At 37.6% G+C, this 13,601-nt stretch overlaps 1 protein-coding gene across 4 annotated transcripts in view; it reads left to right on the top strand.

Annotated features, from left to right (window-relative positions):
* Positions 1 to 4,994: 4,994 nt before the first annotated feature.
* LOC124121070 (leucine-rich repeat-containing protein 61-like) overlaps positions 4,995 to 13,601 on the top strand; it is a 158,481-nt gene continuing 149,874 nt past the window's right edge. The window contains exons 1-2 of one of the 4 annotated variants that reach the window (XM_046484021.2): positions 4,995 to 5,022; positions 10,914 to 11,000. Coding sequence is in view for 2 of the 4 variants with exons in the window: in XM_046484022.2 (XP_046339978.1) it covers positions 5,318 to 5,333; positions 10,914 to 11,000 (103 nt within the window). In the remaining 2 variants the exon portion in view is untranslated. Of the gene's footprint in view, positions 5,151 to 5,173; positions 5,334 to 10,913; positions 11,001 to 13,601 lie in introns of those variants that run through there. The other 3 variants (XM_048396526.1, XM_046484022.2, XM_046484020.2) reach the window with 3 other exon arrangements.

Here is a 13,601-nt window from a genome sequence, read left to right as displayed (position 1 = left end):
TGGCAACGAATTACGCATAGCTAACATATATCACAGGGTTACCCATGAAACGAACATGGAAGAGCTAACAAGACTAGCTCAAATAGTAGACAAAAATGGGATAATCCTTGGTGATTTTAATGCCCACAGCCCTCTTTGGGAAGACAGGAATGATTCATGCAAATACGGCAAAATGGTAGAGAAATGGGTTGAGGACGACAATCTCATAACTCTGAACAACGGCAGTCACATACGTTATGACCAAGTCCACAACACGTGGAGTTCAATTGATCTCACAATTGCCACCAAAAACCTCGCCTCACATTGCCAATGGCAAGTCCATGACAACACTTGGGGAAGCGATCACCTTCCTATACTCACCTGCATAGGTAGCCCACCACAATTAGAGGAACAGCCCAATCCTCAGTCCACATGGGACTATGCAAAAGCTGATTGGCCTAAATTCAGGAAGGAATGTATATCATTCAAGTCCTCAGAAATTGCCTCGGATAATCCTGATCTTTTTTGCCAAAATCTCACCTCAGTAATTATTGCCGCAGCTGAAAAATCAATTCCAAAAAAGACCACAAAACTGGCAAAACTCCGGTACCATGGTGGAACAGGGAAATAGCAAAAGCTAGGAGAGTGAGATAGAAAGCCCTAAATAGGTCAACAAGGGATAAATCAGCCTTCGCCGAAGTCCGAGCAGCCAGGACAAAAGTAAGACAACTCATAGACGATTCTAAAAAAGAGTCATGGCAGACCTTCTGCAAATCCCTTAATGAGAAAACAAATGCTAAAACAGTCTGGAGCAAAATACACGCAATCAGGGGTAAGCGTAAACCCACAAAAATTCCCAAGTTAGCCAAAGTCCATACAGTCAAAAAAAAGGCCAACATTCTAGCTGAGCACTTCTCATCTGTCAGCAGCAACACAAATTGCAGCGAAGAATTCAAACAGGAAAAAATGGTTATGCTTAAGACCTCAAAACGGCCGCAAAGCAAGCATCTGGTATACAATATACCATTTACTGTGACAGAGTTTGATGGTGTGATACAACATAGAAAAGGCATTGCACCTGGTCTTGACACAACCAGCTACGAGATATTGAAAAACCTACCTGATCAAACCAAAGGCTTACTCACTGAGTTGTATAACACGATATGCTCCAAAGGAGAAGTCCCAAAAGCATGGAAACATGCTGCAGTTATCCCGCTGCTAAAGCAAGGGAAAGACGAAGCCCTGCCAAACTGTTATCGACCGATCTCACTCACCTGAAACATGGTTACTAAAAGGCTCATGCATCACCCTGAAACTGGCAACCACATAAAACCTGACCAAAGTGGCTTCAGGAAGGGACACTCATGTCTAGATCATATTCTAAGACTGGAAAATGAAATAAAAAAAGCTCTTATAAAATCAGACAATACCTAGCCGCAGTATTTCCGGACTTCAGCAAAGCCTTCGACATGGTATGGCATGATGGACTCCTCTCAAAACTAGCACAAAATGGAGTAGAAGGGAACATAGCAAACTTCATAGACAGCTTCCTGCAAGACAGGTCGCTATCAGTTAAAATAGGGAACAATCGATCTGATCCTATGGCACTGGACAATGGCACGCCACAAGGCAGCATTATAAGCCCAACCCTGTTCAATATCATGATCAATGATCTTTTTGACCATGTCAACTCTCCTACCCAAACTTCTAAATTCGCTGATGACGGAGCAATATGGGTAAAGCACAGAGAATGTCAGAGATATTTCACAAATCAGAAAAAAAACTCCAGTCAGCCCTGGACGTAGTAGATCAATGGTGCAATAAATGGGGATTCACCCTTTCAAGTGAAAAAACTGTTGGAGTTCTATTCAAACGCCGGGGGAAAGATGCTATGATACCCCGTGTCTCCATAAAAGGCAAACCTATCATATTCGAAAAATCTGCAATATTTCTTGGGGTGGTCCTTGATCAACACCTCACTTGGCGCAAACATATAGAATTTGTGGAAAACAGATGTCAAAAAGACCTGAATGTATTACGGGCAATTTCAGGCACATCTTGGGGCACATCGAGGGACACTCAGCTGGACCTCTACAAATCTCTTATCAGATCAAAAATTGACTATGGTTGTGAGGCTTTTCATTCAGCATCAAATACTGTCTTGAGGCGCCTAGACAGAATACAATACAAAGCCCCAATGCTGGCCACAGGCACTTCACTAGAAGCACTACAAGTAGAAACGGGAGAACTCCCACTGAAACTAAGAAGAGAGCAGGCAATATTATCGTTCTGGGGACGAAGATCAAACCCTTTGGTTAAAATAATATGGCAAGACAAAAAAACTCGAGATGAAGCCCTAGCTCGAAAAAATCCCTCACTAGAGCCATCTGGGATATTAGTACGTGAACTCATTCGAAGTCATGTGATGACATTCAGCCTCCAGAAAGTCACTACAAAGGGTTACACCCTCCCTGGACTTTAAAAACTCCCAAAGTTGACACTGCTTTAACATCAGAAGTCACTAAAAAAGAAAACCTAACCCTACTACGATCAGTAGCTATCACTAAAATTCAAACTACCTGGGACAGCTGGGCCCATATATACACTGATGGATCCAAGAATCCTATCAACAACAGTGCTGGTTACGGGATAAATATCCACAGCTCCAAACCCCAACCACATTCAGTTCGCTTGCCTGATGGTCAGTCAGTTTCGCGGCTGAATTGGAGGCAATTCATCATGCACTCAAACTCATACCGGAACTTCCGGAAGCAAAGGCAGTCGTCCTATCAGACTCGCGAAGTGCACTTCAGGCCATAAGTGGCAGAAATTCAAACTCCAGGCCAAACACAGTCAACAATATTCTATAAGAATGTACAAAACTATCGGACCAAGGGCAACAGGTGGAGCTGTGTTGGATCCCCTCTCATATAGATATTCATGGAAATGAAAAAGCAGACTCACTGGCGAAGCTAGCCCTAGACAAAACAGATATACAGCCTATTCCCTTTAGTAAACTAGAGATAAAAATCAAAATCAAAGCCTCCATAGCAGAAAGATGGCAAGCCGAATGGGACGCAAGTAAGATCGACAGATGGCAATACAAAATTCGACCCAAGGTCCAACAAAAGCCAAACTCATACTCAAATGAAAGGAAAATTGAAATTGCTATATCACGCCTCAGTATCGGTTAGCTCAATTTATCAGCGCATTTGTGACCAACTCTTCTTGCAGGTTATGGAAAGGGGCGAGTGATGACGAATGTTTATCAGCGATCTCCGAGACAGCCTGGTTTCCTGGGTATGCTGCGCTGGCCCTACTCTGTTTCCGTACAATGTAACTGTCACGGTCGCTATTCTAAGATGCGTCGTAAATCACACAGGACAACAAAGTCCTAAGAACAGTTAACGTAGATATTATATAAAATGCAGACTGCAATCTTGGATTTATGATTGATTGATTGATCTTTGAAGATTTTATAGATTTTCGGCAACGAGGTCCATTTACACCTTGTCCACAATGAAGGCTTACAAAATTCCTAAAAATGTTATGAAGTTATACACCAACATTGTTCTACATATTTGGTAATTTCTTTGAGCCGAAGGTCCTTGAATGAAAGCACACACGATCATTGTATCCTGCTGTTTACAGTTGTAATTAGTATGTATATTTTGAATATCTTTTATACATTTTTTTACACATTTAATTTCATGTTTTTTTGCTATTCTGTTCCAATTTCAATGTTTTCAACAGAAGTTTCACCATTTTAACGTAATCATCCAATAAATATATTGCAACCACACACGAGTCGTACAACACATTTCTATTTTGTCAGAAGAGTCACATCATATATATTGCGAGTTATTCCGTATTCCTTAAATGGAACACCAACCCACGTAAACATAAACTTGATTGTCATGGAATGGAAAGGCAAAGTTAGGAATATTTTCAATGCGACATTTATATTGTATGCGTGGCTCTACATGTGTCGACATATATAAATTTCCAACATGCGAATATTTTATTCGCTCAAAGTTTTTCTCGCATAGCACAATTTTGGGGTGTATTCGAAACTCATGCGAAATGTTCATGCAAAGAATACGCTAGACATATTCACTATTATGTCTCTTACATATTGATATCATGTACCTAACATGCTTGAAGAAAATAATTTTGCCTACAATTAAGTACAATTTAAAGTTTGAAGGTCTTTCTTGCACCAGATGGTGACACATCTAACAAAATGACTAAAGTCTGTGACGCTTCTCAGTAGAGGCTTTTGTAGAAGGGTAGCGCTTCATCTAAAAATAGCGACTAATGAAACATGGGAGCAGGCTAAAACGGCACCTTAGCAAAACGTCACCGCATTTGGCGAAAACGGCTACTATGTGTCGGGCGAAAACGGCACCTCTATTTTTATTAATGATAAGAACGATTTTTGTTGTAATATATCTGGTTTATTTACATGGTATTTGATGTATTTACATGTTATTGGATGTATGTGATGTATTTACACGGACAGGTAAGAAGTCCGCGGCAATCTGAAAATATGAATAAAAGTTAAAATACAATATTCGTTATGTTACATTATTGCGGTTATTCTGAGAATTTATACAATAGCATTATGTAGTTTATTTTATTATTATTAGTACAACGAAGTCCAATGTCCATGATACAGCATATTGATTTTTTCTGACATTCTTCTCGCATGCAACACATCGAAAGGCCATTATGAATAATTGTGATCTGACAGGACCATGTTTGGCCTCTAAATACAGTTTCAGCTTGAATTGAATAAAAGCACTTAAAACTTCAAAGCATATAGTGTTTTCACAATAAGTAAACTGCGCCTACCAATCAGAGTCGGCGAGTAAATTGGAGAAGGGGTCTAATTTCTTACTTGTTTTATGTAAGTTTATTATCTCTTATTTGACCAAGGTGTAAAAAAATAAGATGCTGTTTTCGCCAGGCAATAGTAGCTGTTTTCGCTTGAGTCGAGGTGCCGTTTTCGCCCGGTGACGTTTTGCTGAGGTGCCGTTTTCGGTATAACCATGAAACATTACATAACATAGTGTATGTCTAATCTTTCGAAGGCGTTCACAGGCATCGTCTCATTGGCCTGTACCGGCTCGAATATTGTGATATTAGAGACGGGGCCCAGCCTAGCCCAGGTTAGCAGGAAGTTACCGCCTTTTCAAAAAGGGACGTCACTCTTGTTGTATTTTGTTTGTTTGCATTGTATCTACGCTGACTTTTGAAGCTGTTTGCTGAATGTCCATTCCTTATGACATATTCATATAATATAGCAGGGTAGCAGCCTGTCAGAACTCTGTGAGACATGACCGATGCATCAGGTGAAGTCGCCTTTTGACAGATTCATGATGATTTCTACCTTCGAGACGAGGGGATCGAAGACTCTCCTGACCAGAGGTCAGACGAAGAGTTCCATGCGGCCAGTCATCACTGCGCCGGAATGTGGATAGGAGAGCACTAAAAAAATTAATTAAATTACAGTAGCCTAATTTAGTAAGGTCGGGGATCAGAGGCGATGATTTCAAATTCATCCAGTTAGATCAAGGCGAACGGACAAAATGTTGAAGGAATGAGAGCATAGCACAGCTGTAGCATTGGTGCTCACACTCAGAGTCGCGTGTTTCTAATCTTCCGTTGAACCGGAATGGAATTATTTGCCTGTAGAGCAGAAAAGGTTTCGGAAGTTCTTCTTAGAAACTGGGGAAAAAAAAGAGATCAACTGAATCTTTAGACAAATATTTTTCATTGTTAGGGGGATGACTTTTTTCAAGTCACATTTTGTTGATTCATGACATTTTGCTGAGATTCGCAGGGGAACCTAGGCATGGTCACCTCGGATGCCCATTTCTACATACTTCGAGTTCAAGATGCAGGATGTGTGACCAAAAGAATCATGTACTACATAAGAATTCTAATTCTAATAAGAGCCCCCTATTTCTAATTTTGGAGCGCTCTGGGCGCTTATTGCGTCAAATATTTCTAATTTTGAGAGTGCCCTGGACGAGTATTGGTCGAATACAGTGTATGTTTTCACATTTGGCATTTGGATTATGCTTATGAGACTTGAAAGTTGCAATTGTATGGTTAATTATATATGAGATCGAGCTCTGTGCACTCAATATGAGATACAGCTCTATATCTTTCTTTTATATCACTCATGTCATTTTTCTAACACATTCATATGTGTTGACCACAACACAAACTGCCAGTGCCCATACAATATTATATCTGCTTGTATCTCACACATCATTGCATTTATGGACATGCTTCAGTGCTGTAGCCAGCCAGGGGGACAGTTGCCCCCCCCCCTGGATTTTTTATAGAAAATTTTTCTATTGGAATCATGGAAATACAAGTTGTACTTACAATGTACAATGTTTGCCCCCCCCCCCCCCCCCCCCCCCCCCTGTCAAAAAAAGTGGCCTTGTGCTTAGTCCTAATGCTTACTATATGTACATGTTTATCACTGCACTCTATTTCATTGAGGGCCCGTGAAGATTCCGGGGTAGAATAGGTCTTCAGCAACCCATGCTTGCCGTAAAAAGGTGACTATGCTTGTCATAAAAGGCGACTAACGGGATCGGGTGGTCAGGCTTGCTGACTTGGTTGATGCGTGTCATCGATCCCAATTGCGTGGATCGATGCTCATGATATTAATCACTGGATTGTGTGGTCCAGACTCGATTATTTACAGACCGCCGTCATATAGCTGTAATATTGCTGAGTGCGGCGTTAAACAACAAACCAACCAACCAACTATTTCATTTAGGTTTTCTGCTACTGTATATTTCATCACACTCATTCTTGTACTGTTTGCACACACAAGTAGTTCATTGCATGTAAATACCCTTCATTTACTCTTGTGTTTCGTGGTACAATGATGTTCTACTTTTACAAGTTTTAATTATAGAACTTTGAGATACTGTATCTGGTGTACGATTCATACTTGGAATAGACAAATTAACTTCATTTCACAAAACATATCAATAGCAAACCTGTCGGTGCCCTTGCCTGGATAATACTATTTCTTGTTTTAGCCAATGACTGATTTGAGGGCGTACAGAGCATCAATAGGTTTGCATTACAACAAATGTTATTCAACTCACCTAAAAAAAGGGAAAATTCCGCATTATCAATCCATCATCCACTGCCTACTTTAGTTGGTTATTCCATGGATGTTTTGAACACTTTTATTTATCCATCAGTCTTGTTCAAATATACCTCTGTTCGGGACAGGCTTTCACTAACTCCAATATTATACCAATCCTCATCTTACTTCTCATTATTGCTGGAGATGTCAAGCAAAATCCTGGCCCTGTTTCAGTAAACTCGCACAATAAGGAAATATCCATATTCCACTTAAATGTAAGAAGTTTCCGATATAAACTACCTCATATTTCTGAGCAAATCTCTGAATATGACATTGTATGTTTTACAGAGACACACGTTGATCTTGTTCATGATTCTGTAAACACAGTGACCTGAAAATAGATCTTTATCATTCTCCTTATAGGAGGGATAGGAATTGTTTTAGGGGTGGTATTATTGTATATTTCTCGGCATTGTACGTTAAACGTAGGGAAGATTTAGAATCATACAATTATGAAAATATGTGTTTTGAGGTTTTCTTGCCTCAGAAGAGAATATTATTATGTGTGTGGTACAGACCACCTAACACCCCTGTGTTGTATTGGTATCAACTAGAACACTCACTTGAACCTGCTCTAGATTATACGCCTTACGTTGTTCTACTCGGTGATTTTAACGAAGATTTACTCAACAGCAACCTTCACCAACTGCACGATATTTTAGTTAGGAAGAGTTTACGTAATGTAATTAAAGAGTCGACATGCGTCACTCAGCATTCACAAACTCTGCTTGACCCTATTGTTATCAGTGATGATTGCAATTGTATAGAGTCGAGTGTTGTCGACTTCAGCACGGATATAAGTGACCACAAGGGAGTTGTTGTTTAGCTAACGAACTGCATTGACATGAAAAAATTCTATGTGAGAGAGGTTCTAATTTATAAGATGGTGACTATGCGAAGTTAAATGAATTGATTGAATCAACTGATTGGATGTGCATGTTTAATAGCTGCGAGTCTGTGGATGAAATATGTGATATTTTTCTGTCCACATTTAAAAACTATATAAGCTTATGCATACCAAGCTGGCTGTCACAATAAGGCCAAAAGATAAACCATGGTTTGATAGTGAACTACGTAGAGAAATAAGAATTAGAAATCGACTGAGTAAAAAAGCTAGACGAACATGCAATGAACACGATTTATCTAAATATAGAAAACAAAGAAATAAAGTAAACAATTTGAAGAAAGCTGCCAAGGAAAACTTTTATCTTAACTCAAATGAATTATTATCTACACAAATCAAGGAAAACAGTTCTAATTATTGGAAACTTTTACGTCACTTGATCAAAGAGTCTGGAGACAGCAACGTGATCCCCCCCTCTGGTCACTAACAACAACACTGTACCTGAAGCATTTTCTGATTTTGATAAAGCTGAAGCTCTCAACAATTATTTTACGTCAGTTTCCAATGTTGATGATGAAGGCGCCTCACTACCACCATTTGTTAAACTATGTGAACATGAGTTGGATTATACCGTTATTGAAAGTCAAGAAATAACAGATCTCATAAAGTCCCTACCGGTAAATAAAGCAAGCGGTCCCGACAACCTGAATCAAAGATTACTTAAATATATATCACTATCCATAGCCAATCCTTTACGCTTGTTATTTAATTTGTCTCTTGAACAAAGCATATTCCCATCACAGTGGAAACTTGCTAATGTAATGCCTTTGTACAAAAAGGGAGATAAATCCCACCCTTCCAACGACAGGCCTATTTCACTGTTATCTTGTCTTGGGAAATTATTTGAAAGACTCATTTTTAAAAGAATGTATAATTACTTTCTGAAGAATAAACTACTTTCCAAATATCAATTGGGATTCATGTCAAACAATTGTACTACATATCAATAAATTAAAATTTACCATCACATTTGTAATTCACTTGATGATCATAAATATTTTTGTATGATATTCTGTGATATTTCTTTGGCATTCCGTAGGGTATGGCACAAAGGTATATTGCATAAACTTCAACAATATGGTATAACTGGTAAATTATTAGCTTGGTGTCTTAGTTATCTGTCAGCCCATTGCCAAAGAGTATTTATTAATGGTAGTTTATCAAGTAAAAAATTCACTAAAGCAGGTGCTCTGTACTGGGTCCGTTCCTATTTCTAGTTTACATAAATGATATTACTGATCATCTTCAAAATATTGCTAGGTTATTCGCCGACGATACATGTATAGGAACTTCATCTACTGATATGGTCGTAATTGAAGACAGACTAAATCAAGACCTTCTCTCTCTCTATCATTGGGCAAGCTTTAAACTTTAATCCAACTAAGACAAAATACATGCTTTTTAGTCACAAACAGGTACAGGATTATCCACCTATTTGCTATGCTAACAGTGCCATTGAACATGTTGAAACCCACAAACATCTGGGGGGCACATTATCTCAAGATACGAAATGGACTGCACATGTTTCAATTATTGCTAGGTCAACAGCGAAAATGGTTTCAGCTATGCGTAAAGTTAAAAATAAATTAAATAGATATAATCTGTCAAAAATCTATCCGACATTTATAAGACCTATTCTGGAATACTCATCGGAAGTATGGGACAACTGTTCTGCTTATAACGAAAATATACTTGAATTAATACAACTTGACGCTGCCAGAATTGTGACAGGTTTGACCAAATTTGCCTCGAGAGAAAGTTTATATTTTGAAACCGGCTGGCTACCACTAAAAGAGAGACGAAAAATTAAAAATCTTACGACAGTGCACAAAATAATAATAAATGAATGTCCCTCATATCTAAAGGATTTGTTACCCCACAATAGATCAGCTGCTTCAAATCATAACCTACGTAACAAACAGAACATGACTGTACCTTTTGCCAGAACAAGTACATTTCAGAAATCATTAATAATAGACTCTTTGAAAAAATGGAATTCACAAAATGAAAATATTAATATTAATAGTATCTCTGTAGCTGAATTAAAAACAAAAATTTATCCAAATGTTATTAAATCTCCAAATTATTTCAGTTATGGAAAGCCTCAAATTAATATTACCCACACAAGACTTAGACATAGAGGTAGCAATCTAAATGATGATTTATTTAGGGTTAATTTGTCAGACACTATTTCTTGCCTTTGCGGTTCCCAATGCTAAATGCTTTTCACTATTTTCTTGAATGTAAAAAATATTCTTTAATAAGACAATCTTTGTTTATCAACTTTAGGAATATAGAGCTAGGTCGCAAACTCCGACATTCATACAGTTTGGCCCTCACTCTGTGAAGGTTCATACTCCAATGAACTCACACAAAGTGAACGTCAATTCTTAAATAAAACCTGTAGCCAGTTTCAAGAAATTCTGTTTTATTCTGAAGTTGAAACTCAAGAGTTATGTATATGTTTCATATGTAATGCAAAATTCATAATGTATAGCAATGGGAAAATATGAATATATTTTGAATATTTAATAATACAATAGAACTAATTAATGTGTGACAGATCAGGGAGTAGCCAGAACACGTATATAACGAACACGATAGAGCCAACAAACGAATACAGGAAACTGTTACAAAATCCCTGATTTATATTCTCTATATTATCATTTTGTTTAAAGTGGTACAACATTATTAATCATTTTTCACTTGTTGAATTTTTTCAGGTCAGCTTATGAGCTTGATAACCCATGTGCATAGAATAGTTTAATTTATTTGTTGAATGTGCCTGTTATTATTTAAGTCACTGACTGGGAGCATTTTTAAAGGAGTAATTATATTTTGCTTCAGATTTAAAAGTCAGCAAGCAGCTCCTGAAGACTCGCAGTGGAGAATTTGATCTTGCAAGCATACATTCACTCTTTCTTCGTGATGTAGGTGAGTACAAGAGCCACAGGTACACTTCTCATGTTTAGTTTCGCTCAACTCAAATTTCTTTTTCATATGTTAGGGAATAACATACTGTGTGTTTAATGATGAGCTAGGTTACCTGTAGATATAACTAAGCTAGATTTATTTGTACACGAATGCACATCATGAGGTTTTAAATGTTTAATTTGGTCCAATGTCAGGAGTGGGTTATCAGTCTGAATTCAGGAAACTCGAATAAAAGTCTTTATGATGCTATATATATGCTCAAATATTGTCTTTTTGTTAAAACATCACTAAAACATTAAGGAAGCTTTGCAAGATTTAGTTCAACACCGCATGTCACTATATTGTGACAACATCGCTCATTGTTATGAACAAAATATGACATCCATGTTACAATAGTATATTATAAGGCACCAACTGTCGAGTTGTCTGTTTTCCGTTAAACATAAAATGCACTTTGTCGATATCTATTTTGTTTTCTGCTCAAAATGTGTTGCCACAAATACTTTGAATAGTGTAGCAACTGCAACTTTGCAATTAGTAACATGTAATTCATCTTCCAGAGGCAAGAGTATCCACTAGTATCAAAGTCTAGTGAAAACTTGGGAAGATACACACAATTTTACCTACTGTTATTACACATTGTCTACCAACAATGATTGAGAAAGAAATACTTTTCTTTGAATATTAGCTTCAATGGTGAAGCAGTTGTCAATTTAGCTGATTCAATCGGAGGTGGTTATAATCCTCCACCACGATGTGGGGCTGGGCCTAGATTTTCAAAAAGATCTTAGCTAAGATAAATCTAAACTTCTTATGTTTAAAGATAAGATATGTTAAGGTTAAGATAAGATAGATTTTCGAAACTATCGTAAACCTGTCGCAGATCACACAAAGATACGATAGCTATCGTAACTCTGACAGAGAACTCATTTGTGTCAGAGATTGAAAAAACGGGTTGTTTCCCAATGATGTCACAGGGATTTTCCAGCCGCTGACAATAACAACAACATGGAGAAGTGACATGGAATTCAGGATCACATTGTCAGGTCACATTGTTTAACACGCAACTATTTGAGTGAAATTCCGTACAATCCTACATATGACCAACATGTAGGCGTTCTGTTATTATGATAAAAGATGCCATGACTACTCGAACACAAATAGCACTCGTGTGCTATGCAAAGACATTTTTTAAAACCAATAAATGTTATAATCAATAAGTGTAGTGTTACCACACTATAGCTATTAGAATTGAAATAATGTGCAAAAAGATTCTTCCCTACTTTCCCTCCATGTTGAACTTCATGTGAACACATTGCTTACAAGGTCAAGGGCGAAAGTAAGGGACGTTATTCTAAATGGCAATGACTAGACGAGACCTTTGATCGAACAGCCGGCGTTCAGCATTTAAGATGCATGTTCAAGTCTGATGTTATGTGATGTATACTGGGTCTAACTAGATCCATAATTCTTTCCAAAATTTAAAAGTGACACTAATTTTCGTTCGCAAAGAGAGATAATATAGGAATTGTCAAGTTATGTTGTCTCAGGGAACACGCCACAAGTTACAGACTGTAACTAGAACATACATATAATGTAGTCCTTTTCTATCCTTTTGAATTAGTAGAGTTAATAAACTGATTTTTCTGATTTCATTTAAGTCCGGCCGATGAGTGAAATACATTGTAAATGTGTCAAATCACTGTAAAGTATAGGGTCAACAGACAAATACTAGTATAAATGATCCTCAGCAATGCTGTCAGACAAGCCAAACATCATCGAACTACGTTCTGGAATAGATTTAATTGTCTGAATGGTCTAAATCTTATTAAAATCAGATCTTAGTTCTCACTATCGCTAAACAAAGATCTGAGGACATCCCATTACAGGTCACGTCAGACCGACCTTGCGCGAAGTTTGACCGACCAATGGAAGGACTGACAAGAAGTCGACATTAGCCAATCAGAAGGCAGATTTCTCGTGCATTATGGCACTAATTTCCAATTGACGACTACGCTTCGAAACATATTTTGACAAAATCTTGATTAAAAATGTGAAACCTGAACAAAAGAAGATTCTGGAATGGCTAATAGATGGTCCAGATTGTATTGATTCAGTCGTTAAACCTGTAACTATCGTTCGGAATACCCTGTGTTAAAGTTTTTGAGATTGCATGATTAGAAATCACATTCCGACTGTCACTTTCATGATCTGGTAAGCGACGCTCTGATTGGTCAGATGAAAAGTCGTTCTGACGTGACCCCTAATGGGATGTCCTCAGATCTTTGTTTAGCGGTAGCGAGAACTAAAATCTGATTTTAATGAGATTGGAATGGTCTCAAGTATCTATACATTTTTTTAACATAAAACGGGTAGATGTACATATAAATATTAAAAAGACTAAAATCAATCATTTTTTTAAAATCGGTATATTGAATGCAAAATTCAAAGATTATTGTGTTGAAATTGCCTATTTTATATTGATCAATAAATTTATTCAATAAAAGTTTTCTGCGAACATATATTGGAAAGTGAATTTGGACGATGTTCAAACTATGATACTTTTTGACGACATTTTAAACCCGAAGGAGCATGGGAACC

The sequence above is a fragment of the Haliotis rufescens genome, unplaced genomic scaffold, assembly GCF_023055435.1.
Source record: "Haliotis rufescens isolate VD_foot unplaced genomic scaffold, xgHalRufe1.0.p SCAF_1, whole genome shotgun sequence".
In the NCBI taxonomy this organism is placed as follows: domain Eukaryota; kingdom Metazoa; phylum Mollusca; class Gastropoda; order Lepetellida; family Haliotidae; genus Haliotis; species Haliotis rufescens.
The sequence above is the reverse complement of the archived record's forward strand: the minus strand, read 5'-3'. Positions and strand labels throughout refer to the sequence as shown.